We start from the raw sequence: 26,674 nt of genomic DNA on the forward strand, positions 1-26,674 counted from the left end.
TTCACCATAGTATTAGAAGTCTTAGCAACAGCAATCAGACAACAAAGAGAAATAAAAGGTATCCAAATTGGCAATGAAGTTGTCAAACTCTCTCTCTTCGCAGATGACATGATTCTTTATATGGAAGTTCAAATCATTTATTTTTGCTTTTGTTTTCCTCACCTCAGGAGACATATCTAGAAAGAAGCTGCTGTGACTGATGTCCAAGAGGTTACTGCCTGTGTTCTCCTCTAGGATTTTAATGGTTACCTGTCTCACATCCACTTTGAATTTATTTTTGTATAAGAAAGTGGTCCAGCTTCATTGTTCTGCATGTTGCTGTTTTCCAACACCATTTGCTGAAGAAACTGCTTATCCCATTGGATATTTTTTCCTGCTTTGTCAAAGATTAATTGACCATATAGTTGTGGGTTTATTTCCAGATTTCTTAATCTGTTCCATTGATCTATGGTGTCTTCTTTTTTTGAGGCTGAATTTTGTTTCTCCTTTGAAGGACCAAGTTCGGCTTTTGTTTTCAGATTTGAGTGATTTTATTTTAACATGTAAATTTGAGTACATATAGTAATAGAAGATTTAAAATTCTATACAAATCTTTGTCATTATTCTTTTTTTTAATTTTTTTATTTATTTCTTTGACAGAGACAGATCACAAGTAGGCAGAGAGGCAGGCAGAGAGAGGAGGAAGCAGGCCTCCTGCTGAGCAGAGAGCCCGATGCGGGACTCGATCCCAGGACCCTGAGATCATGACCTGAGCCGAAGGCAGAGGCTTTAACCCACTGAGCCACCCAGGCGCCCATTTTGTCATTATTCTTTAAAGACAGTGTGCCTTATCGTTTTATGGACAGCAACAATGCTTTTTGGCCAGTCAAATTTCTTAGTTTCCTTCTTATTTTTATGGACTAAAATGTCCAGTTTACTTTGAGACTTTACCATATATTTGTTTCTTTAAAAATTATTACTATGTTTTATTTAATGAATACTTGTTCATTTAACAATATAGCCTGGTCATAAAGATCATATTCTTATGTGTGACTATGAGGCAGTCATATTTCTAGGTATTTAATGCCATTCTAATACCAGTTGGTCTTTTTTTTTTTTTTAAAGATTTTATTTATTTATTTGACACAGAGAGAGAGATCACAAGTAGTCAGAGAGGCAGGCAGAGAGAGGGGGAAGCAGGCTCCCCACCGAGCGGAGAGCCCAATGCGGGGCTCGATCCCAGGACCCTGAGATCATGACCTGAGCAGAAAGCAGAGGCTCAACCTACTGAGCCACCCAGGCACCCCACCAGTTGGTCTTAATCCCTTTTTAGAGCTGATGTTAAAAGTCATTCTTTTAGCATTTGCCTCTCTGATATACTTACTCTCTGATTTTTTTATTCATACCAGAAATAAATTCACCCATGTATTAAACTAACAAAAATGTAAAATTGTTTTAATGATTTAAACGGAAGTGTTTCTAAGGAGCAGTTTAAGATTGTGGCTCTATTTATGTCGTTTGTAACTTCAGCCATCTGTTGAGCTTACACATGATGCATTCTAATAATTCAATTAAATAGCAAAAGATCATGATACTTTCCATGTGATTTAGGATTGCAGTAGTTATGCCATGGGAATAAAGAAAATTAAGTGAATATATAAGGAACTTTAAAATACACAGTGAGAAGATAGTTTGGACTGACTAGATACAGAAAATACAGGATTCTTTTCATAAGAGAGTTGGGTAGAGGAAACAGTATTTTCCATATTCTTATTACCAAAAACCTTTATAATATGATAAGTGAAAAGAGAGCCTTTCTACTAAAAGAGCTGTTCTAACTCTTCTGTTTAGCCACACTTGCATAGGTATTTTCAATTTCTTTGTCTTCAGGACATGTGTGGATAAATTCTTCACGGGCATAGGCATTGTGAAGATAGCGCCAGACTCCTGAGAATTCTACTGGAATGTCAAAGTCACGGTATTTCTTGGCTGCAACCTAGGGTTTTGGGGAAAAAAAAAACCAGTTGGTAGTAAAAGACATCAGTGTCATGCCTAGTGTGTAGAAACATATCTCAAAAGTCACGATCATTAAGGACATGTTATCTACACAAAAAATAAGCTTAAAAATCTTGGACTTACTGCTTTAATGTTTCATTTACAAATGTAGACAAAGCTATGTGTGTGTAATCACATTTATATTTATGCTGTACTTAATTATTAATATGTTTAGAGGAAAGCATAGAAAAAGAGCACATATTTCTCCACTAGACTAAGACTTTGCTTAGGGTCCCAACCATGTCTTTTTAAAAAAATATTTTATTTATTTATTCGTCAGAAAAAGAGGAAGCACATGCACAAGCATGGGGAGTGGCAGGCAGATGGAGAAGTGGGCTCCCCATTGAGCAAGGGGCCCGATGCAGGACTCCATCCCAGTACCCTGGGATCATGACCTGAGCTGAAGGCAGACGCTTCACTGACTGAACCACGCAGGTGTCCTGGGTCCCAACTATGTCTTATTTCTTTATATGTTCTGTGTGTCTGGCATAGGATCTGTGACAGAATAAGTTCTGTTCGATAAGAATTTATTAAATCAATGATTAAATCATCATAAAATTAGTTGCTCACATTATTTATCATTTGCTGTGATTCAGACACTGTTCTAAGCATTTTACATGCCTTAATTTAATTTTCTCAACAATTCCATGAAATGGGTAACATTACCCTTGTTTTATAGATAAGACAGTGGAAAACACCTGATTTCAGAAGAAGCAAGAAGTTTTTATGGTTCCCAGAAAAGATCATTATGGATTTTTCCTCTGGGAAGAAAAAGGAGATATACACTATGCATAATGATGATGACAAAACCATCATCTAACATCTCACACTAAATAGTCACTGTGTTTCATGTGGGCAATTCCCAAACCCCTCCCAAACCATTCAGCATGCCCTACAAAGACTTACTTTAATAATGTTCAGTTTGGGTAACAAGCTGCAGTCAGCCAGTGTGAGCTGATCCCCGTCCAAGAACAATCTTCTGGAAACTGTGAGTTCCTCAGGACTGTCTGGATCAATTTCATCCAGAAGCGGAGTGTTTAAGTAGTCATCCAGACGTTTAAATTCTCTGAGCAGAGATTTTTCAAAATCTGGTGCAAAGAAATCATAGGGTTACTAATGTTTTGTCTTCATGACTGAATACATTCTCAATACGCTTTTTTACACATTTAGACATCTTTACATACATGTTATTACTAAACACAGAAGAGTCAGAAGTGGAATCAGAGACTAATAGCTCTCATGACTCAGAAGATAGTAGACCTATTCAAGAATGTTTGTGGTAGATGTTATGGTTTCAGAAACCTTAAAAGTACACAGTCCTGCAGTTAGTTCACTCCTGGCATATCAATGCTCTAATTGAGCTAAGTTAGTAGTTGCCCTATTGAATCTTGGGTTCTAAATTTAATAAAACTTCATGCAAAGGGATCTCAAAGGAGAGAAGAAAGAATCAGAGGAAAAGTGTATTCCCCAACATATACTACATATTCAGGAAAATCCTATTTTAGCTGAGTGAGACTATGAGAGTCAGCAAATGTGTGAGAGAAACAGAAATTTAAAGGTATCTTACGCTTATTTGCTTCTTTTTGAGTATTCTTAATGTATGCAGAAAACTTGGCAAAGAGGTTACAGCCCACATCAAAGGACTCCTTGTTCTTGGGACTCAGGTGAGGATACCTTAAAAAGAAACATCAGTCTATGATTATTCACACATAACAAGTCAGGGACCAAGTGTCCTGGCTTGCACTTTACTGAGAATGGAGGTTTTGGGAAATTGTGCTGGACATGGAAGGCCCTGGAATCTCTGATTGGAAATATATATTTCTCCCAATAACAGAATACTTAATTTCTAAAGTTCACTGGGAAACCAGTTGTGGAGAATTCAAAGCTCATTAACTTGTAGAAACAATATTTTAAATGGCAGTTAGGTCCTCCGTACTTGCTCCTAAAAGCCTATTTGGCAGGAGATATGTTGGTAATACATTTTCAAAGATAAGTCATAAGAAAAACATGGTTTTAAATTATTGTAACTTACATAAAAATGAAGGAATATAGAGTATCCTCTAAAATGATGTAATAATGTAATTCACCACATTAAGAAATTAAATACCATATGATCATGAATAGATGCAGAAAAAGAGTTCAATGAAAATCAATTCCTATTCACAAAAAACACTCCGTTAGCAACTAGAAATGGTCAGGACAAAAACTTAGTTATCTTCCTTGATTCCTCTCTTCTCTCCATATCCATATTTGATCTATTAGCAATTCTCGCCAGTTTACTTTTCAATTCTTGCCAGCTTACCCAGGGGAGGTGGGTGGGGGATGGGCTAGATGGGTGATGGGCATTTAGGAGGGCAATGGGTGAGCACTGGTGTTGTATGTAAGTGATGAACCACTGAATTCTACTACTGAAACCATTATTGCACTGTATGTAAACTAAATAGAATTTAAATAAAAATCTGAAAAGAAAACAAATAAATTCCCAAATGTACTCAGATTCTATCCACTTCTCACCACTTCCACTGCCCCGTGACTGATCTAAAGCTTATACTACTGCAACAGCTTCTTGATTATTCTCCCCACTCCCCTGCTTGTCCCCCACACTCTTCGACTATTTTCTACCTGCTGCCAAAGCAATCATGCTAAAAGGTAAGTTGTATAATGTCTCTTCCCTCCTTATTACCCTGCAATGTGTCCATCTTACTCAGACTCAGACCCAAGTCCTCTCAGTAGTCTACGAGGACTGATGTGATCTGACCCCATCTTACCGCTCTGCTCTCCTTTCCTCCTACTCTTCCCCACTCACTTCACTTGGAACTTATCTCCTTGGTGTTCTTCCAATAGGCCTGACAAGCTTCCACATCAAGTCGTTTTCACTTTGTCTGCCTTAAATGGAGTGATTTCCCTCATATATGGACATGACCTGCTCCCCCTCTTTTTTCAGTTCTTATTTTTATAATCTCTTCCTAAGTCAGGCCTTCCTCTGCCTACCCTAACATTGCAACCCTTCCCCTGTCCTTAGCACTTGCTATTTCCCTGCCTTGTTTTATTTGTTTTTAGTATTTAGCATCATCTAAAGTAGTTTGTTTTGCTTTAAAGTAGTTTGTTTATTGTCTTCCCCAGCTAGAATGTAAGGTCCACAAGGGCAGAGTGTTTTTGCTTGGTTTAATCACTGATGTGTCCCAAGTGCCTAGAATAATATCTGACACTTACTAAGTATTCAGTAAATATTTGTTGAATGATTAAACTAATTCATTAATTTCCTTAACTTGATAAAATGTATCCATCAAAAACTTTCATCAAGCACCCTATAAATGGAGAAATGTTAGAACTATTTCCCTTAAAATGAGTACAGGATAAGAGTAATCACTATCATTACTACTCTTCAACATTGTGCTGAATGCACTAACAGATGAAACAAAAAAACCATTCTAAATGGTGACTTTAGAACCATTTACATTAAATTAAGGAACAAGTTAATTACATTAACTTGAGAACCATTTACATTAAATTAAGACACCTACAATTCCTTTTATAGTAGATACTGTTTTTGAGATTCTAGTAAGTTGAGAAGAACAACATAAAGCACTAGTATTATTATTGGAAGAGGAGCAACAATATAATTATATACCTAGAAAACCCAGGAAAATATAGGAAAAATTACTAGAATTAGTGAGATATTTTGGAAAGGTGGCTAATATAAGTCAAACATTAAAAAAATAAGTCTTCCATGCTAGCAATAACCAGATAGAAATGGATATTAGTAGCATATTCCATTTACAATACTCATAAAAGTATAAAATATTTAGAAATAACTTAATAGAAAAGGTAGAGAGCCAATATGAAAAAAGCAGAACAAGACAAAATCTTATCAAAGAACATAAGACTGGCACTTAGATTGATAACCTAATGTAAATCAGTGGATGAATAGCTAAAGGAGATGTGGTGCTTATATGAAATATATACTATAATGTTCATAAAAAAACAGTCAAGTGATAGTTACTGGAGGCACCTCAGTGGAGGGATTGGGGAGATATTGTTTGAATTGTAAAAACTTGCAACTAATAGATAAATAAGTACTGTATAGTAATTATAGTCAACAAGACGCTATTATAAACTTCAAAAGTTGCTAAGAGACAAGGTTTTAATTGTTCTCACCACAAAAAAGAAATGATAATAATAACTATTATGTAATGTGATAGAGATATTAATTAACACTACAGTGGTTATCATATTGCAATATATAAATATCAAATCAACATGTTGTATACCTTGAACTTACACAATGTAATATAACAATTATATCTCAATAAAAATATAATAAGATGGTACCCAAACAAATACATAAATCACGTTCTCTGATGGGAATCATTGGTATCATACAAATGAAGTTTCTTCAAATAGTAATATAAATCCAGTGTAATTTCAATTAAAGGCCTAATCTTTTTTTAAAAAAATTGAGATAAAATTCACATAACATAAAACTACATGAGCTATTTTAAAATGTACAATTCAGTGGCTTGTGCAACAATCACTCCTACCTATTTCCCATTGAGCAGGTACTCCCCATTTACTTCTCCTCTCAGCCCCTGGAACCACTAATCTTTCTGTGTCTATGAATTTGCTTATTCTGGGCATTTTATATAAATGGAATCATATAATATGTGGCCTGTGTGTTTGGCTTCTTTCACTTAGTATGATGGTCAAGGTTCATTCATATTCTAGTATCTATCCCTACCTCATTCTTTTTTATGGCTGAATAATATTTCATTGTATGGATAGACCATATTTTCCTTATTCAATAATCAGTTGATGTACATTTGTGCTGTTTTCATCCTTTGGTTAGTGCAAATAGTGCTGCTATGAACATTGCATATGTGTTTTTGTTTGAATACCTGTTTTCAGTTCTTTTGAGTGTGTACCTAGTTTGGAAGTGCTGGGTTATACGAGAATGCTATGGTGAAATTTTTGAGCAACTGTCAATCTATTTTCTGCATTGGCAGAATTTCTACTAGCAATGTATGAGAATTCCGATTTCTCCACATCTTCATCAGCACTTGCTATTTTATGTTTCCTTTATGAGAGCCATCTTGGTGGCTCTAAAGTATTATCTCATTGTGTTTTTTTTTTTTCTCATTGTGGCTTTGATTTGCAGTTCCCCAATGTTTAATGATGTTAAACGCCTTTCATGCGCTCATTAGCCATTTGCATATATTCTCTAGAGAAATGTCTACATAAGTCCCTTGTCCATTTTAAAATTAGGTTGTTTGCATTTCTGTTGTTGAATTGAAAGAACTCTTTATATATTCTGGATGCTAGACCTTTATCAAATACATGATTTGGAAATACTGTCTCCCATTTTGTGGGTTATCTTTTCATTCTTTTTGATAGTGTTCTTTGATGCCTGAAAGTTTTTAATTTGATGAATTCTAATTAATCTATTTTTTCTTTTGTTGCTTAAACATTTGGTGTCATATCTAAGATTCTATTGCCAAACACAAGTTCCTGAAGATTTACATATAAGTTTTCTTCTAAGAGTTCATAGTTTTAGCCCATACATATAGTTCTTTGATAGACTTTGAATTAATTTTTATTTATGGTGTGCAGTAAGGGTCTAACTTTATTCTCTTACATGGAATATCTAGTTGTCCCAGCACCATTTCTTGGAGAGACTATTCTTCCCTCATTGAATGGTTTTGGCATTCTTGAAAATCAATATACCATAGATGTATGGGTTTATTTCCAGACTCTCAACTCTCCTCCATTCACTTATTCCTTTCTTATGCAGGTCTATTGCATAAGTTTATTCTTATGGAAGCACTGCACTGTTTTGATTACTATAGATTTGTAGTAAGTTTTGAAATCAGGAAGTGTGAGTCCTCCAACTTTGTCTTTATCAAAACTAATTTGGCTATTTGTAGTCTCTTGCAATTCCATATGAATTTGAGCATTGCCTTTTTCATTTCTGCAAAAAAAAATTGGAATTTTTATTGTGGTTGCACTGAATTAGTAGATCCCTTTGGAGAATATTTCTATCAATATTAATATTAAGTCTTCTATTCCCCAAGCATGGGATGTTTGAATGGGTTGAGTTGTGTCACTCCAAAAAGATATGTTGAAGTCATAAACTCCAGTACTTTATTTCTTAAAAATTTATTTATTTATTTTGTTGGGGGAGGGCAGAAAGTATCTTCAAGCAGACTCCCCACTGAGCAGAGAGCCTGATGCAGGGGTCAGTCTCACAAGCCAGGAGATCATGACCTGAGCTGAAATGAAGAGTCAGATGCTCAACCAACTGAGCCAACCAAGCACCACAACTCAAGTACTTTCTAATGTAACCTTATTTTGAAATAGGTCTGTTACAGATGTAATTAGTTAAGATAATGCCATACTGGAGTAAGGCAAGTTCATTAATCCAAAATGATTGGTGTTCTTAAAAAATAACATCTTTTGAAAAGACAGAAGTATGGAGAAAATGCCATGTGAAGATGGAAGTTTGGACTTACAGATCTACAAGTCAAGGAATGTCAATGACTGCTGGAAAACCACTAGAAACTAGGCAAAGGCAAGAAAGGATCTTTTTCTTAAAGGTTTCAGAGAGAGCATGGCCCTGCTGATACTTTGACTTCATACTTTATACTTCTAGCTTTCAGAACTGTTAAGACAAATTTCTATTCTAAGCCACCCAATTTATGACACTTGGTTATGGCAGCCCTAAGAAACTAATATAAATGTACATGTTTTAGGTCTTCCTTAAATTATTTCAAAAATGATTTGTGTTTTTCAGCAGAGAACTCTTTCTCCTCCTTCCTTAAGTTTATTCTAAAGTATTCTGTTATTTTTGTTACTGTTAAAAATGGAATTTTTTTCTTAATTTACTTTTTGGATTATTCATTGATAGTGTAAAGAAATACAACTGATTTTTGTATATTGACTATGTTCTTCAATTACACTGAATTCATTTATTAGTTCTAGTAGTATTTTAGTGGATTTTAAAGGATTTTCTATATGAAAGATCATGCCATGTGTAAATAGAAATAGTTTTACTTCTTCCTTACCATTTTGGAATACTTTTTATTTATTTTCTTTTGTAACTGCTCTGGTTAGACCTTCCAATACGGTGTTGAACAGAAGTGTCAGAAAAAATTCCTTAGTTTTTGTTCATGTGAAATGTCTTAATGTCTCTTTTCACTTTTGAATGATAGTTTTGCCCAATATGGTTGACTTTTATTCCTTCAGCACTTTATTTTATTTATTTTATTTTATTTTTTAAAGATTTATCTGTTTATTTGAGAGAGAGAGAAAGAGGGCAAGAGGGAGAGCCAGAGAGAGACAGAGACAGAAGGAAGTGAGGAGGGGCAGAGGGAGAGAGAGTCTTAAGCAAACTCCACACTGAGTGTGGAGCCTGACCTGGGGCTGGATCTCACTACCCTGAGATCAGGACCTGAGCCAAAACTGAGAGTCAGATACTTAACTGAGTGTATCACCCAGCTGCTCCACATTTCAGCACTTTAAATATGTCAGCTCTCTGCCTTCATCTGTTAATCTTATTGAGGATCCCTTCCACATGATGAGTCATTTTTCTCTTGCTGTTTTCAAGATTTGGCTTTGGCTTTAGAGAATTTGATTATAATGTATCCTGCTTTTGATCTCTTTGTGTTTATTCTACTTGGAATTCATTGCCCTCCTTGGATGTATAGATAAATGTATTTAATTAAATTTAGGAAGTTTTCAGCTATTATTCTGTCAAACATTCTTCTGCCTCTCGATTCCTATCCTCTCTTTCCCATTATGTGTATCTTGGTACATTTGATGGTATTCCACTGGTATTTGAGATTCTGCTCATTTTCTTCTTTTTCCCTGACTGGATAATCTCAATTGACTTATGTTCAGTTTTACATATTATTTCTTTTTTTTAAGATTTTATTTATTTCTTTGACACACAGAGAGAGAGATCACAAGTAGGCAGAGAGGCAGGCAGAGAGAAAGGGGGAAGCAGGCTCCCCGATGACCAGAGAGCCTGATGCGGGACTCGATCCCAGGACCCTGAGATCATGACTTGAGCTGAAGGCAGAGGCTTAACCCACTGAGCCACCCAGGCGCCCTGCATATTATTTCTTTTATCTGTTTAAATCTGCTGTTGAAGTTCGGTAGTGAATTGTTCATTTTAGTTATTGTACTTTTCAACTCCAGAATTTCTATTTGGTTCCTTTTAATTATTTCTATCTTTTTATTGATATTTTCTCTATGTTGAGGTTGTGCTCTATACTTTTCTTTAGTTCTTTGTCCATGGTTTTCTTTAGCTTTCTGAACAGATTTTATGTAGTTGATATAAAATATTTGTATATTAAATCAAGTATCTGGGCTTTCTCAGGGACAGTTTCTATTAATTTCTTTTTTTCCTGTGAATGGGCCATACTTCCTTGTTTCTTGACATGAATTTTATTTTATTTTATTTTTTTAAATTAACATATGATGTATTATCAGCCCCAGGGGTACAGGTCTGTGAATCGCCAGGTTTACACACTTCACAGCACTCACCATAGCACATACCCTCGCCAATGTCCATAATCCCACACCCCCCCCAACCCCCCTCCCCCCATCAACCCTCAGTTTGTTTTGTGAGATTAAGAGTGACTTATGGTTTGTCACCCTCCCAATCCCATCTTGTTTCATTTACTCTTCTCCTACCCCCTTAACCCCCCATGTTGCATCTCCTCTCCCTCATATCAGGGAGATCATATGATAGTTGTCTTTCTCCGATTGACTTATTTCGCTAAGCATGATACCCTCTAGTTCCATCCACGTCATCGCAAATGGCATGAACTTTATTTTTTTCTTGAAAAATGGATACTTGAACACTATAATGTAGAAACTCTGAAAATCCCCAGGATTTGTTGTTGTTGCTTATTGCAGGTATCCTTTATTTGTTTAGTGAATTTTCTGAAGTTCAGTCAGAAGTAAGAATTTAGGATCTTCTCAAGTCTTCTATGAGCATAGGTCTAAACCTGGACATGTGCATGGACTTCTAGAGTCCCTAGAATACATGAAAGTGTTTTGAAGCCTTTATTCCCCCAAGTATCCCCCAAACATCCTAGCCTGTTTCTTCCCAGGCTTTTCAGTTGTCTATTGCTTTCCCCAAGTACTATCCCTTGTCCCATGTAGCAAGGACTAATGCAACTGCCTTTAAATGCCTTCCATGAATGCCCCCAAGGAAACTGCCTCAGCCCCGGGGAAGCTGTAAAGTAGGTGAAAAGAGACAAACCCTTGACCTACTCCTTCAGGGTGCCACCAGGCCAAACCACACAACCATATTTATTTGAGAATAAATCCCATATCATGTCCTCTGCTACCAGCAACCTGCACCTACAATGTGGACTGCTATCTTTAAGGCTGTTAAAGACTGAGGAGTAGAGGATGGTAACATAACCTAAAAGCCCACAAGGCTCTTTTACTAAAATTAAGCTTTTTCTCTTCATTAATATTCCCTTGGCTCTGGTAAATTTTGGGTTATATTCCAGAGTTCTGAAAAACTTGATTCTGACATTTCCCCTCAAACTATTCATTATTTTTATGGCAGGATGGAGTTTTGGAGTTCCTTACTCCACCATTTTCATTGATGTAGGTATCTAACAGGTTTTAAAAATTTAGATAAAGTTTGGGGTGTCTGGGTGGCTCAGTGGGTTAAAGCCTCTGCCTTCGGCTCAGTTCATGATTCCAGGGTCCTGGGATCGAGCCCCACATTGGGCTCTCTGCTCAGTGGGGAACCTGCTTCCTCCTCTCTCTCTGCCTGCCTCTCTGCATACTTGTGATCTCTGTCTGTCAAATAAATAAATAAAATCTTTAAAAAAATTTAGATAAAGTTTCTATGAAAGGGCTTCCATATCTACCAATATGGCAGACAAAATAACCACTCTGGGGGGCTTTTGTAAAAGAAAAGTATATTGGGTGCCTGAGTGGCTCAGTGGGTTAAGGCCTCTGCTTTTGGCTCAGGTCATGATCCCAGGGTCCTGGGATCGAGCCCCGCATTGAGCCCCACATCGGGCTCTCTGGTCAGCAGGGAGCCTGCTTCCCCCTCTCTCTCTGCCTGCCTCTCTGCCTACTTGTGATCTCTGCCTGTCAAATAAATTTAAAAAAAGTATAATAAAAAAAAGAAAACAAAAGAAAGTATATTTGTATATTGTTTGTAATGTATACAATAAAGTATATTGTTTGTAATGCCAAAACTTAGAAACAGTCTTTCATTTGTTTCCCTAACAATGGTAACAGTTACAAACAGGTGATTATTGTGTCCTTCTTATTGTTGTCCTTTAAAAAAAATGGTAGTTTTTTTTTTTATAATTTTCTTTTTAATTTATTTATTTGACAGACAGAGATCACAAGCAGGCAGAGAGGCAGGCAGAGAGAGAGGAGGAAGCAGGCTCCTTGCCGAGCAGAGAGCCCGGTGCGGGGCTTGATCCCAGGACCCTGAGATCATGACCTGAGCCGAAGGCAGCGGCTTAACCCACTGAGCCACCCAGGCGCCCCAAAATGGTAGTTTTTATTCCAATTATCCAATTCCTGCTCCACCATGATATATTGAGTGTGTCAAGGAGTCGGTGGAAAAAACTTGTCTTTGTATTTTTTTAGGTTTTTCACTCATTTTTAGTTTATTTTTGTGCATGGTATAAAAAAGTGGTCCAGTTTTATTCTTTTGCATGTGGCTGTCCAGTTTTCCCAACACCATTTGCTGAAGAGACTCTCTTTTTCCCACTGGGTATTCTTTCCTGTTTTGTCAAAGATTAGCTGACCATAGAGTTGTGGGTTCATTTCTGGGCTCTCTATTCGGTTCCATTAATCTATGTGTCTTTTTTCTTTTCTGAATTTTCAGATTTACTTTTTTTAAGGTTTTTATTTACATTATAGTTAGTTGACATATAGTTTAACATTGGTTTCAGGAGTAGAATTCAGTGATTCATCACTTACATAGAACACTCAGTGCTCATCACATTAACCTTCCTCAATACCCATCATTTTGTGTCTGTACCATACTGTCTTGATCTCTACAGGTTTGTAATGTAACTTGAAATCTGAAATTGTGATGTCTCCAGAAACAGACCTATAAATACAGAGTACAAACTGCTGGTTGCCAAAGTGGGGGTATGGGCAAAAATGGGTGAAGGGGAGTGGGAGATACAGGCTTCCAGTTATGGAATAAACAAAAGGCACAACATAAAAAAATATAAAAAATACTCTAGGGGGTGCCTGGGTGTCTCAGTTAGTTAAGCATCCAACTCTTGGTTTCAGCTCACATCATGATTTCAGGGTTGTCAGATCCAGCCCTTGGTGGGGCTTCCTGCTCAGCAGGGAGTCTGCTTGGGATTCTCTCTCCTGTCCCTCCGGCTCTTCCCCTTCTTGCTTGCTCTCTCTCCCTCCAAAATAAATAAAATCTTTAAAAAATACTTTGATATGTTACATCTAACTTTTTAAAAAGATTTATTATTTATTTGACAGACAGAGACAGCGAGAGAGGGAACACAAGCAGGGGGAGTAGGAGAGAGAGAAGCAGCCTTCCCACCAAGCAGGGAGCCTGATGCAGGGCTAGATTCCAGGACCCTGGGATCATGACCTGAGCTGAAGGCAGACGCTTAATGACTGAGCCACCCAGGCGCTGCTACATCTAACATTTTTATGTATTTGAAGTTCAAGGGGGAAGTTTATAAATGATAGACATTATACTTCCCAACCTGCAGAGTTTAGAAATCAGACTGAATCAAAGGCTATTTCAAATTTGAAGATCTTGTGAGGGCTCTACAATAAAACAAGTCTAATTTCTATCAGTATAAATGTCCCCAAGCTTCATTATGGCTGAAATTCCCTGCCTTTCCCAGGTTTCCAAATCTATCCTTTGCCCTTTCCTAATATATTACCTACATCTAATAAAGTTTTAATAACTTTACCTATATTAAATAAGTAATACTGTAAAAAAGTTTTGTTATCATGTATAATCATGGGGATCTTTGTAAACATTTCTAGAAAAACAGCAAAAGAGAAGTCCAACAGTGAAAAAGAGTTAGATACCTAGAAGTAAGAATCCTCAATCTATAATATAGGGCAATAAAATAGATTTTCTCAAAAACAGTAATATCATGTAAAGTGCTGTACCTTGGAGGAGCCAGTGTCTGCTCTAGAAACTCCTCAATTTTAATGAAGTCTGTTTTCAACTCCTTGTTATACACCAGAAAGGGAGGATTGGTACCTGGGGCTAAGTCCTTCAGCTCTTCAGGCTTTCTATGATTATTGAAAATAAGCAGAGTTAGGCCTCTAGATAAAGTACACATACACAAACACAAACATTATATTGGTGTCTACTGATTTCAATCTCCAGAATGAAACATGTCCTGATTTCTCTTACCTGGTCATGTCAACAGTAGTCACATTGAATTTAACTCCTTTAAGCCAGAGGATCATAAAAAGGCGTTGGCAAAAGGGACAGTTTCCAATACTCTCCCCATCACTTCCAGCCTGTTAAGATAAAGGAAGGCCTCATTCATTCATTTGCTCAAGTATGTATTGAGTGCCTACTGGGAAATGAGCCAGTTGCTAGAGATGAAATTGGAAGCCCTTAATCTCATGGATCCTACCACTTGTGGGCAGACAGATATAATGAATCAAATAAGTTTATTGTATTTAAAGTGACAAGTTTAATGAGTACATAATAATAATAGCTAATTTTATATGGTACCAGAATTTATATAACCATTTCCTATTGATGGGCATTTCAGATATTCCAAAATTTTTGCTACGCTGAATGCTTCAGCAGCAAATACTTCTGGACATATAATTTGTTGCACTTCTGACATTATATCTTTGGAATTAATATTCAAAATGAGAATGTTGAAAAAAGAGCAAGTGCATTTTTCATTTCAATTATTGCAGATTTTATTTCCTTATTTCGTGAAGTATTTGTTAAAGACAAACTTTCATTTTTTCTATCAAAGTGATATTTTCCTTACTGATTTGAAAAATTTATTTATATATTAAAGATATTAACAGTTTTAATACATATTACAGGTACCTTAAAACATGGTTTATGTAAAAATTAAATTTTACATGGAATCTATTACTCAGTCCATTTTTTCTGATCTCCTTACACTGTCATTATATACATTAAGATTACAAAAAACAAAAACAAACAAAAAAAAAACCAATCCCAACCCTTTCTTATTTTGTTTTATTATAAATATGTTCTTCTGTGTTTTCTTTTAGTATCTTTCGGCTTTCAGTTTTTGCATTTGTTTCATCTATTTGGAATTTATTTTGGCACCAGGAATATATTGGTGTTCTAGCTTTTGTACTTAAATTTTTAAAAAAGTGGTTAATAGATCCATTACCCTGATGCCAAAACCAAAGACACTACAGAAGGAAACTATAGGCCAATATCCCTGATAAGCATAGATGCAAAAGTCCTCAACAAAATACAACCAAATAACACTCAACAATACATTGAAAGGACAATTCACCATCATGAAGTGGGTTTTGCTTCAGGGATGTAAGGATGGTTTAAAATTCATAAAACAATCAATGTGATACAGGATATTAACAAAAGAAAGAATAAAAACCATATGACTATCATCTCAATAGATCAGAAAACACTTTCGACAAAATATAACATCCATTCATGATAAAAACTCTCAACAAAGTTGGTTTGGAAGGCACATATCTCAACATAATAAAGTTCATATATGAAAAACCCACAGCTAACATCATAACCAATGGTCAAAACTGAAAGCTTATCCTCTAAGATCACCACTTTTATTCAACATAATAATGGAAGTCCTAGCAACACTCAAACAAGAAAAATAAATGAAAGATCTAAATTGAGAAAGAAGTAGTAAAACTGTCACTATTTGCAGACAGCATAATACCCTCTGTGGAAAACTCTAAAGACTCCACCAAAAAACTAATAGAACTAATAAATGAATTCAGCAAAGATGCAGGATACAAAATTTTTATACAGAAATCTGTTGCATTTCTATACATCAATAATATACTAATAGAAATAGAAATTAAGAAAGCAATCCCATTTACAATTGAATGAGAAAAAACCAATTTGGGATACTTGGGTGGCTCAGTTAGTTGAGTGTCCAACTTTTGATTTCAGCTCAGATCTTGATCTCAGGGTCATGAGTTCAAGCCCCATGTTGGGCTCCATCCTGGGTGTGGAGCCTACTTAAAAAAAATACCTGGGAATAAATTTCACAAGGAGCTGAATGACCTGTACTCTGAAAATTATAAGACACTGATGAAAGAAACTAAAGATAATATAAACAAATGGAAAGATAAATTGTACTCATAGATTGGCAGAATTAATATTGTTAAAATTTGTTAAAATATCTATAGTATGCAAAGCAATCTACAGATTCAATGCAATCGCTATCAAATGCTAATGGTATTCTTCACAGAACTGGCACAAATAATTGTAAAATTTGTAGGGAATCACAGAAGACCCTGAATAGCCAAAGCAATCTTGAGAAAGAACAGAACCGCAGGTATCATGTTCCTACTTCAAAGTATACTACAAGACTATACTAATCAACATAAGAATAGACACATAGATCAATGGTACAAGATAGCCCAGAAATAAATCCATGCTTATATGGTTAGTAAATCTATGACAAAGGAGGTAGGAATATCCGATGGGGAAAAAGCAGTCATTTCAATAAATTATGCCGGGAAAACTGGACAGCTAAAAAATGCAACGGAATGAAACTGGACCACTTCTTTTTTACTCCATACACAAAAATAAACTCAAAATGGATTAAAGGCCTAAATGTAGGAGTTAAAACCATAAAATTCCTAGATGAAAACACAGGCAATAATCTCTTAGACATCAGCTTTAGCAATGTATTTATGGCTATGTCTCCTGAGGCAAAAAGAAACTTTTAATGAAACAAAAAGACAACATTCTGAATGAGAAAATATATTTGCAAATAATATAACTCATTAGGGGATAATATCCAAAATATGTTAAGAACTTATACAACTGGGGCGCCTGAGAGGCTCAGTTGGTTAAGCATCTATCTTAGGCTCAGGTCATGATCCCAGAGTCCCAGGATTGAGCTCCTTGTTTAGCGGGGAGCCTGCTTCTCCCTCTGCCCCTCACCCTGCTTGTGTTTCCTCTCTTGCTCCCTCATTCTTTCGTGCATGCTCTCTCTCTCAAATTAATAAATAAAATCTAAAAAAAAATAACTTGTACAACTGAACACCAAAAAATCCTGAATAATCTGATTAAAAATGAGGATTTAGTGGCGCCTGGGTGGCTCAGTGGGTTAAAGCCTCTGCCTTCAGCTCAGGTCATGATCCCAGGGTCCTGGGATCGAGCCCCACATCGGGCTCTCTGCTCAGCAGGAAGCCTGCTTCCTCCTCTCTCTGACTGCCTCTCTGCCTACTTGTAATCTCTGTCTGTCAAATAAATAAATAAAATCTTAAAAAAAATGAGGATTTAATAGATATTTCTCCAAAGAAGACATCCAGATGGCCAAAAGATACATGAAAAGATCCTCAACATCACTCATCATCAGGAAAATGCAAATCAAACCCACAATGATAGATTCCCTTCACACAAGTCAGAATGGCTAGTATCAGGAAGGTAAGAAATAACAGAGTATTACCCAGAGAAAATGAAAACACTAATTTGAAAAGATATACGAACCCCTACATTTAGTGAAGCACTATTTACAATAACCAAAATATGAAAGCAACCCAAGTGTCTATCAATAGATGAATGGAATATTATTTGGCATAAAAAAGGAATGAGAACTTGTCATTTGTGACAACATGAGTGGCCTAGAAGATCTTATGGTAAGTGAAAAAAGTCAGAGAAAATGCAAAACAGTAAGGAAGCAAATAAACAAAAACCCCAAACAAACTCAATCTCTAAATATAGAGAACAAACTACTGGTTTCCAGAGGGGCAGTGGGTGGCAAAATAGACAAAGAGAATTAAGAGGTACAAACTTTCAGTTATAAAGCAAATAAGTCATGGAGATGAAAAGTACAGCATAGGGAATATGCTCAATAATGTTGTAATAATGTTGCTTGGTGACAAATGTCAACTACACTTATGATGGGCACTCAGTAATGTATAGAATTGCTCAATCAATATGTTGTATACCTAAAACTAATATAACATTATATGTTAACTATACTTCAATAGTAAGAAAAATAATGGTGAAAAATAAAGAGCATCTTTTGCTCACGGACTGAAAACAACATAATTTTCTGCACTGAACTTTTATGTATACTTTGAGTTTATCTATGGCCCCCTACACTTCACTCATCCATTTACTCTCCCAATAAATACTTACTGAACAAATAATGTATTTAAAATAGATCAAAGGGGTGCCTGGGTGGCTCAGTGGGTTAAGGCCTCTGCCTTCTGCTCGGGTTGTGGTCTGGTAGTCCTGGGATCGAGCCCCGCGTCGAGCTCTCTGCTCGGCGGCAGCCTGCTTCCCCCCTCTCTGCCTGCCTCTCTGCCTACTTGTGATCTCTCTCTCTGTCAAATAAATAAATAAAAATATTTTAAAAAATAGATCAGATATTCCATATACATATACAATATACATTATATATAACAGATATTAAAAAATAATCTTCCAAATTAACTTACTTTTAAACTGAGGTAAAATCTTTGAAGGAAAGATGGATGTGCATGTTATGAGAAAAACACAATCTATATGGGGTCTGTTAGGGTAGGCCTTTCTGAGGAAGTGGCAATTGAACTCAGTTCAAAGAATAAGAGTTAACTAGGTGAATAGGCACAAAGAAGGCATTCTAAACAGCAATTAGCATACCCAAAAGCCTTGAAACTTGCTTGAGCATGGCATTATAAGGACCTGAAAGAAGGTCAATATGGATGGGATTCAGAAAGTGAAGAAGAGAAAAGAAAAATTCAATAAATTGAGCTAATGAAAGCTAAAATCTGCTTTTCATAAGAACTGTAAAGAAAATGAAAAATGCTTGTATCCAAAATATAGAAAATATATGAATAAACTCAATGACAAACTATCTAACTTAAAAATGAGCATGAGATTTAAACACTGTATGAAAGAGACATGAAAAAATGCTCAACATCATTAGTCAACAGGGAAATGAAAATTAAAAGCACAGGATACTACTACACACACGTTGGAATAGTTGAAATTGAAAAGACTGACCATACCAAGTATCACCAGGAATTTGGAGCAATTAGAACTGATACACTGTGGTTGGGAGTGTAAAATGGTACAAGTGGTTTATAAAGAGTTTGTCAAAGTTAAAAATGTTGAAAACCTACCATATGACCCATTAATTTTAATTCTAGGTATTTATCCAAGAGAAGTGAAAGCATATGGCCATAGAAAGACTTGTACATGAATGTTTATAGCAACTTTATTCATAGTAGCCAAAAAACTGGAAACAACCCAAATACCCTTCAGCAATAGAAAAGAATGAGATATTGATGCACATAACAATATGGGAAATCTCCAAAGTAATTACACAGAGTGAAAGAAGCCAAACAAAAGTACATACTGTACAATTCAATCTATAGAAAATCCTAGAAAATACAAATCAATGTATCCTGAGAGATGGCAGATAAGTGATCTGGTAGGGAGTAGTGGGGTACAGTGGGGGAAAACTGACTGCAAAGAAACACAAAGAAACTTTCTGAGGTAATAGATATATTGTATATTTTGATTGGGTTAGTGGTTGCATGTGCATATGTATTTGTCAAAAGTCACTGGATGATGCACTTAAAATAGGTGCATTTTATTTTATGTAAATTATACATCAATAAAGTGCATTAAAATATAAAATTTCAAAAAGTAGATTAATTCCCCCATAGTATCATGCAGTTGTTGCAAAAGTTGCAGTGACAAGGTTAGGATGTGACAATGGAAGGGGAAGAACAAGATCAGTGGAAGAAGTCAAGGATATGAGAGGCCAGAGTACAGGAAGAGTCATCTATGCAGATATTGAAATCGCCAAGAATTATGATAGGAATAGTGTTGGAGAGAGTGACAATGATCCAGAAGCTAAAAAAACTCAAGGAATAGGGGAGAGTGACCTGGTGATTGGAAGACTACTATAACCAGGAAGGGTAGTGTGTGGTTTAGTTTGATTTTATGAGACTCAACCTAGATATTTCTTTGTATAGGGGAGGTAGAATGGACTGGAAGCAGGAATGGGGAGCAAGTACGTAAAGGGTACCTACCTTATTTCCAGGCTCAATGGTGAGAAAAATGAGGAAGAAAAGGTAGCCACTTCTTCTGAGGGCTGTGGCTGATATAGTCTCGTGGGAAATCCCACCTTTAGACACTTCAATCTTAACATGTCACAAAATGGATTCCTTTCTTTTTCTTTACTCCACTGACTGACCTACTCTTTCTTTAGGGCTCCTAATCCTGCACATGACACTGCTATCTGCTATGGACTGAAATGTACTCTTCCAGAATCCTATTTTGAAACCCTAACCTTCAATGTGACAGTATTTGGAGGCCAGGCCTTTGGGAAGTAATTAGGTTTATATGACCTCATGAGAATGGGGCCCTCATGATGGGATTAAGTCCTTTATAAGAAGAGACCAGGAAGCTTTCTCTCTTCTCTCCTCCTCTTCTCTCTGCCCACCATGCAAGACACTGAGAAAGCAATCATCTATAAGCCAGGAAAAGATTTCTTACCAGAACCTGACCACGCTGGCACCCTGATCTTGAACATCCAACCTTTAGAACTAAATATCTGTTGTGCAAGCCACCAAACTAATTCTTGTCAGTTTTACCTATAAATATCTACAAATACATTTAGTTCTTTCATTCGGCATGGCTATTACATCATTCATTCATTCAATATTTATTTGATGCTTACTATCTGTTTAACACTGTTAGGTGCTAGCTACCCAAGTCCAAGCCATCAAAGTATCTCATCTATTGGACTCACTGATTGATTGATTGATTGATTGATTGATTTCTGCTTTTGCTTTAGTCTGTAAAAGAAAGTAAAGTGTACTTTTCACCTTACAGCTGCTCTGATCTATTATTTCTAGCAATATTAAGGTCCCAGAAGGCCCGGGCAAAATCCCAATTCTTTGGACAAATTTTTCTTTCCCTGACAATGAGCACAACAGAGGAAATGATCGTTACTGTTGTTCTTTTGTGATGTCAGGGAGTGAAGAGCTATGGGAAGAGGTACCCAACCTTGGCAGCTGTGTTTCTTTTGTAACGGAAGTCAAACTAAGGATCCAATCAGAACTGGGGCTAGTGAGTAGAATCATGATTATGGGTGGGAGGCAGGAAGAAGAATGGAGTCTGATAATAGATACAGCAGGAAGGGTGGATTGCCTTTGGCAAAACGAAAGGCAAAACACTGAGATGTGGGGGGAATGCAGTCAAGTTTTACAGGAAAACTGAGATTTTTTTCCTGTTAATAATATGATGATTTAAAGTGCCATCACAGAAAATTTTAGAATGTAAATTCCCTAGCCTGATTGATGAATTACCACCTCTTAAGTATGTATAGCTGGCAAAGACAGGATGTGATCATTTACAAAAACAACTTTTCTCTTTTTGTTTGTGACATAAGTTTCTGAAGATGAAAAATAATATGTCACAATATCTGACATTTATTAAGTGTTTACTATGTTAACAACTACAGTGTTTTATATATTTGTTTTATTTAATCCTCCCAGTGAAGATGATCTCATGAGGTAGGTTCTGTTAACACTCTTGTTCTGCAGGTGAGGAAAATGATGCCCAGAGAACTGACTTGTTAAAGTGCACTTCTCTTGTAGCAGGTCCAGAACTGTCTACTCTGAAACCCAAACTCTTAAACACTGTTTCTCCCATCTAATAGTTTTGTTGTATAAAAAAATCAGTTTTTATGATAGTCTTTATGATAGTTCTAAGAGAGTTTGAAAATGGTCTGAAAATTCAGAGAAAGGTATGATCTCTTTTTTCTTTTCCACTTTTGTTTTTTTCAACTTTTGTTGTTGTTGTTAGGGTTAGGGTCTGTGCCTTGTATTTTGCTTTTCAGAGACCCCTCCAGAGAATAAAATCCCACACTTCTGCTGGGGTTAGGGTTAAGGTTAGGGGTTAAGAATTAGGGGTTAGGTTAGGGCTTGGGTATGTGCCTGGTATTTTGCCACTCAGAGATCTCTTCAGAAGGTTAGGGTTACGGTTAGTTTTAGGGTTAGGGGTTATAGTTATGGGTTATGGGTTATGGATTAGGGTTAGAGTTTGGGTTAGGATATCTGTCAGGTCTCCTGCCATTCAGAGACCTTTCCTAAGAATAAAACCCCACACTTCTGCTGGGATGAGAATAAACATCGCCATCATTTATCAAGCTGAGGCAAGGAGGGGATTTGGGGCTCTAGATACTCTTTACATAGATATTGAATTTATTTTTGTTTTTAATCCCTACCTTCACACCCATCTTCAGAAATATTACCAATTCTTTTTTTATTTTTTAGAGAGACAGAGAGAATGAGAGAGGGAGGGAGGCAGGGGAGAGGGAGAGAGAAAGAGGGACAGAGAGAATCTTAAGTAGGCTTCATGCCCAGTGTGGAGCCCAATGTGGGGCTCAATCTCACAACCCTGAGACCATGACCTGAGCCAAAATCAAGAGTCAGATGCTTAACCAGCTGAGCCACCCAGGTGCCCCAATACTACCAATTCTTACATGTTTGGGGTCATCTCTAGGAAAACTAGGCTGCTTCTCAACATTTCTTATCATGTGTTCAGTAAGAATTTTTCTCAGATCAAGGGTTAGGGTTAGGGTATGTGCCTGGAATTTTGCAGTTCAAGAACTCACCAGAGAATATAACCCCAGACTTCTTCTGGGCTTGGGCTTAGCGTTATGGTTATATTATATGCCTGGTATTTTGCAGTTCAGAGACCTCTCTAGAGTGTTAGGATTAGTGTTAGTATTACAGTTAGGGTCAATTTTAGGGATTAGGTTTAGGGATTAGTGCTTACAGGTTAGGATTAGGGTTAGGGTATATGCCTGGTATTTTCCAAATCAGAGACATCACCAGAGGACAAAATCCCAGATTTTTGCTAGTGTAAGTGTAGGGGTTGGGGTCAGAGTTAGATTTAAGGTTTGTTTTAAGGTTAGGGTATGTGACTGGTATTTTCAGTATAGAGACCTCTCCAGAGGGTTAGGGTGTGCTGTTAAGGGTTAGTGTTAGGGTTAGTTTTAGGGTTTTGGTGAGGGTTAGCATTTGGGTTAGGGTTAGTGTTAGGGTTAGGGTTAAACTTGGGGTTAGGGCTTAGGGTTTACCAGTCAGGGATTAGGCTACATGCCTGATATCCTCCAGTTCAAAGATCTCTCCTGAGAATAAACTCTGTGATTTTGGGTTTAGAATAAACTTGGCAACCATCTACCAGTTGAGACAATGAGGGTATATGGGACTCTAAATACTTTTTAGTTAGATGTTCCATTGATTTTTCTGTTTTTATCTCTACCTTCACACCCATTTTCAGTATTACTACCAATTCTTAAAAGTTTGGAGTCTTCTCCAGGATAATTAGGATGTTTCTCAGTTTTTCTTGTCATGCATTCAATAAGCCACTTTCTCAAATCAGAGTTTAGAGTTACGGTAGGGTTAGTTTTGTGCCTGCATTTTTTGAGTCCAGAGACCCATCCAGTGGGTTAAAGTTAGGGTTAGTGATTAGGGGATTTGGGGTTAGGGGTTTGGGTTTAAGGTATGAGATAAAATGGGTTTGACACATTCAGAATTTTGGCAGAAATGTTAAGTTCTATAACTTTATGTAAAAATCTTTAGTTTAGAGTGTTTGGTAGAGATCACAAAATCTATTTATCAATGAGCAACAAACCAGTAAGATAAAGTCTGCATTTAGAGAAAATAAAATGTATGTTAGAAAGTCTTTTGTTCTTAGTTCATAGTTAAAAATCTTGCCCAAGTTATTCAGTGTTGAAAGACAATGTTTTCACTGATTACATTAAAACACATAGGTGGTGTATTATAAATTTTTTTGTTTTGGGGTGATACAAATTCTTAATTGTGACAGGAAAGTCCTTAATCTCTTGTAGGTATCCCATCAGTGATATGGGAAAGAAGTTGTGATAGGGTTTTTAAGGACAGCCAGAGGTAGCTGGGGAAATCACAGACTATTTTAATCTTTAGAAAGAAACAGCAGGATCTATAATTAGATACCACTGATAAAGAGTAGTGCTTTTTAAACTCACTCATTAACATTTTTCCTGTCTCTCAATCCTTATGTCCCATCTCCATATTTTGTATGAAAGATCTACGGAATGCATCTTAAAGCAAAGCAAAACAAATACCTGCACCAGATGATAATGTTCTTTCAGAAAATCTATAATTTGTATCAATGTCATTAGATAACATCGAAAGGATTCCACCTGATGAAATTCTGGAAAAATTTACTAAAAGGTTTGCCAAATTGAAAACAGTTGAATAAGATTAGACGTAACTATTTTAAATAATTAGAATCCTAACCTCGCCATTCACTAGCTATGTGACCCTGGACAAAGTTACTTAGATATTCTTTGTTTCATTTTCTGTATCCATAATTAGAGTTAATAATAAACCACTTAACACAATGCCTGACATATAGTAAGTACTCAACAAATGATTAGTTATTTTAACCTGAAAGTTATTATTTAATTCAACATTTGTTCCTTCAGTGTGTGAGTCACTAACATCTCCTGTCCAGATTAATACCCAAATATGGGAATTCTATGAAGATGAACACATAGATAAATGCCAACAACTAGGTAGGTGTGTTTGATTGGATTGAATGAGTAGTTTAGACTAAAGGAACACTTTAGTTTGCCTGTGATGAGACATTACTTCTGGTTTGAAATTGGTAGATGTAAAAAGCCAGTTAGGAAATCAAGGCTTATTAATATTGTGTCTGAGCAGTCACATGTTTTGCTAAAATCCAGAGATAAGAGAAGTAGCTCTTATGCCCCATAGTCCAACACTTACTTGGATTATTTTGCTATGTAGGAATTCAAGAATCACTCTATAATTTTGAAAGGGCAGGTTGAATATGTCCTTTGTGTATATATGTGACCATTTGTTAAATATTTTTAAATGATTGTGAAAGTATTACTTCGGCTAACAGATGTTTAAACTAACATTTCATAAAAACATACCTTACTTCATGTCTTTGTAAGTCATCAATAGATGTGGTTTTAGAGGCAAGTTACTTAAATTTTATTGCCTTCACTTAATTACCTAGAGATGAGCACAATATTACTATAATGATAAGAACTACTACCGTTACTCCTAGTCCTGATACTACTTCTAATAGTACTATTAATGTAAGTTATTAGGACTAAATGAGGTAATATATATAAATATATGTAATATATGTGAAGTGCTCAGATGTGAGAGTTTGTTATGATTATGATTATTATCATTCTTGACATTTCTAATAGTCAAGGAAAATATAGAAGAAAAAAACAATTAATATAAACAAAGTTTTAGGAAACTGTAATTTCTACTTGTAATAACCTATACAAAATTACTATTTTTCTTGATGAGTTAATTTAGAAACACATGTTCATTTCTCCTGCTTAGGGGTTTTCCAAAGGGCTTTTCTCAAAAGTTAAGGCATTACAAAAAAACCCCAAGGCAGACCATAAAGAGGAAACACAACATTCTAAAATGCGTCTTCCTCATGCAGACTCCTGACTATTTGCTCCCATAGTGTCCATGTGACTCCACAGTGAGCTTCATCTTTTGTGGGAGAATTTTAGAAAGCTCTGTCTGGACTGTGTGCAGGATTGGGGCACCTACCCATTTTTGGCCTTTTCCTTTCCCCATTTAGGCCTTCCAAAACCTATTTCATAAAACACAGATTGCAAAAGCTAGAAAGCCCTTAAGGATCATTTTGTCAGGTTTGTTCATCGTACAGATGAAGAAACAAAGGTCCAGAGAAAAGGAGAGATTTGCCCAAAGTTACATAGGAAGCCGCCAAGAATATAATTTAGTTGTTCAGACTAGCAACCAGTCTAGTGCTCTTTCCACAATATATCTTTGCCTTTTTCAAAAAATATGTTTTCCTGTTGTCATCCAAGGACAGCCATTCATACATCAAGTACTCACAGGAGGAATATAATTACAAAATTATTTCTTATCTCTAGCCCAAATATTGACTTATTTTTAGAATTTAAGGCACAGTGTCAAGAAATAATACATTACATATGCAATTATTATAGCTAGAAAACGTACCTTCACAAAAAGCTCAATTTCAGGATCTGCCATCTTTCCGTTTTTACCACCAGTTGTCAGTCCCCTGTCTCTTGCAGAGTTCACAGTACTCGTGCACTATTTTCTTCCAGTTTTGTCCGAAGGCTCGGATAAAGCTTGTGCTTTAAGAGGAGAGTCAAGCTTATAGTAGACTGAGTCAGAGCTGGGGCCAGTCTCTCTTCTCAAGAGGTGGGGTGCAGAGAATTCTAGATTGTTGAGAGCAGTTCTTGGATTTGTTTTCCTTCTTCCTCTTGACTTAACATTCGAATCAAGGAGGAGCTGAAGGGCTGTGTGTAAACTGGCTGGCTACAAAGGTGGGGGTGTTTCCAGAAAGACTTCAATGCCATGAGTCAGCATAGGAAAAACACATACACACAAATAC

General features: G+C 36.3%; 1 protein-coding gene across 1 annotated transcript; it reads right to left on the reverse strand.

The window, feature by feature from the left end:
• Positions 1-1,254: 1,254 nt before the first annotated feature.
• On the reverse strand, positions 1,255-26,674 carry LOC111139161 (chloride intracellular channel 2). Its single transcript, XM_022491328.1, has 6 exons — positions 26,275-26,674; positions 14,429-14,538; positions 14,179-14,304; positions 3,602-3,708; positions 2,941-3,122; positions 1,255-1,975 (listed from the first exon to the last, which is right to left on the reverse strand). The coding sequence occupies exons 1-6, from the start codon at positions 26,305-26,307 to the stop codon at positions 1,814-1,816; spliced, it is 720 nt and encodes a 239-aa protein (XP_022347036.1). The 5' UTR covers positions 26,308-26,674; the 3' UTR covers positions 1,255-1,813.

This window comes from Enhydra lutris, unplaced genomic scaffold, assembly GCF_002288905.1.
Source record: "Enhydra lutris kenyoni isolate GAN:26980312 unplaced genomic scaffold, ASM228890v2 scaffoldscaffold96, whole genome shotgun sequence".
Lineage (NCBI taxonomy): Eukaryota > Metazoa > Chordata > Mammalia > Carnivora > Mustelidae > Enhydra > Enhydra lutris.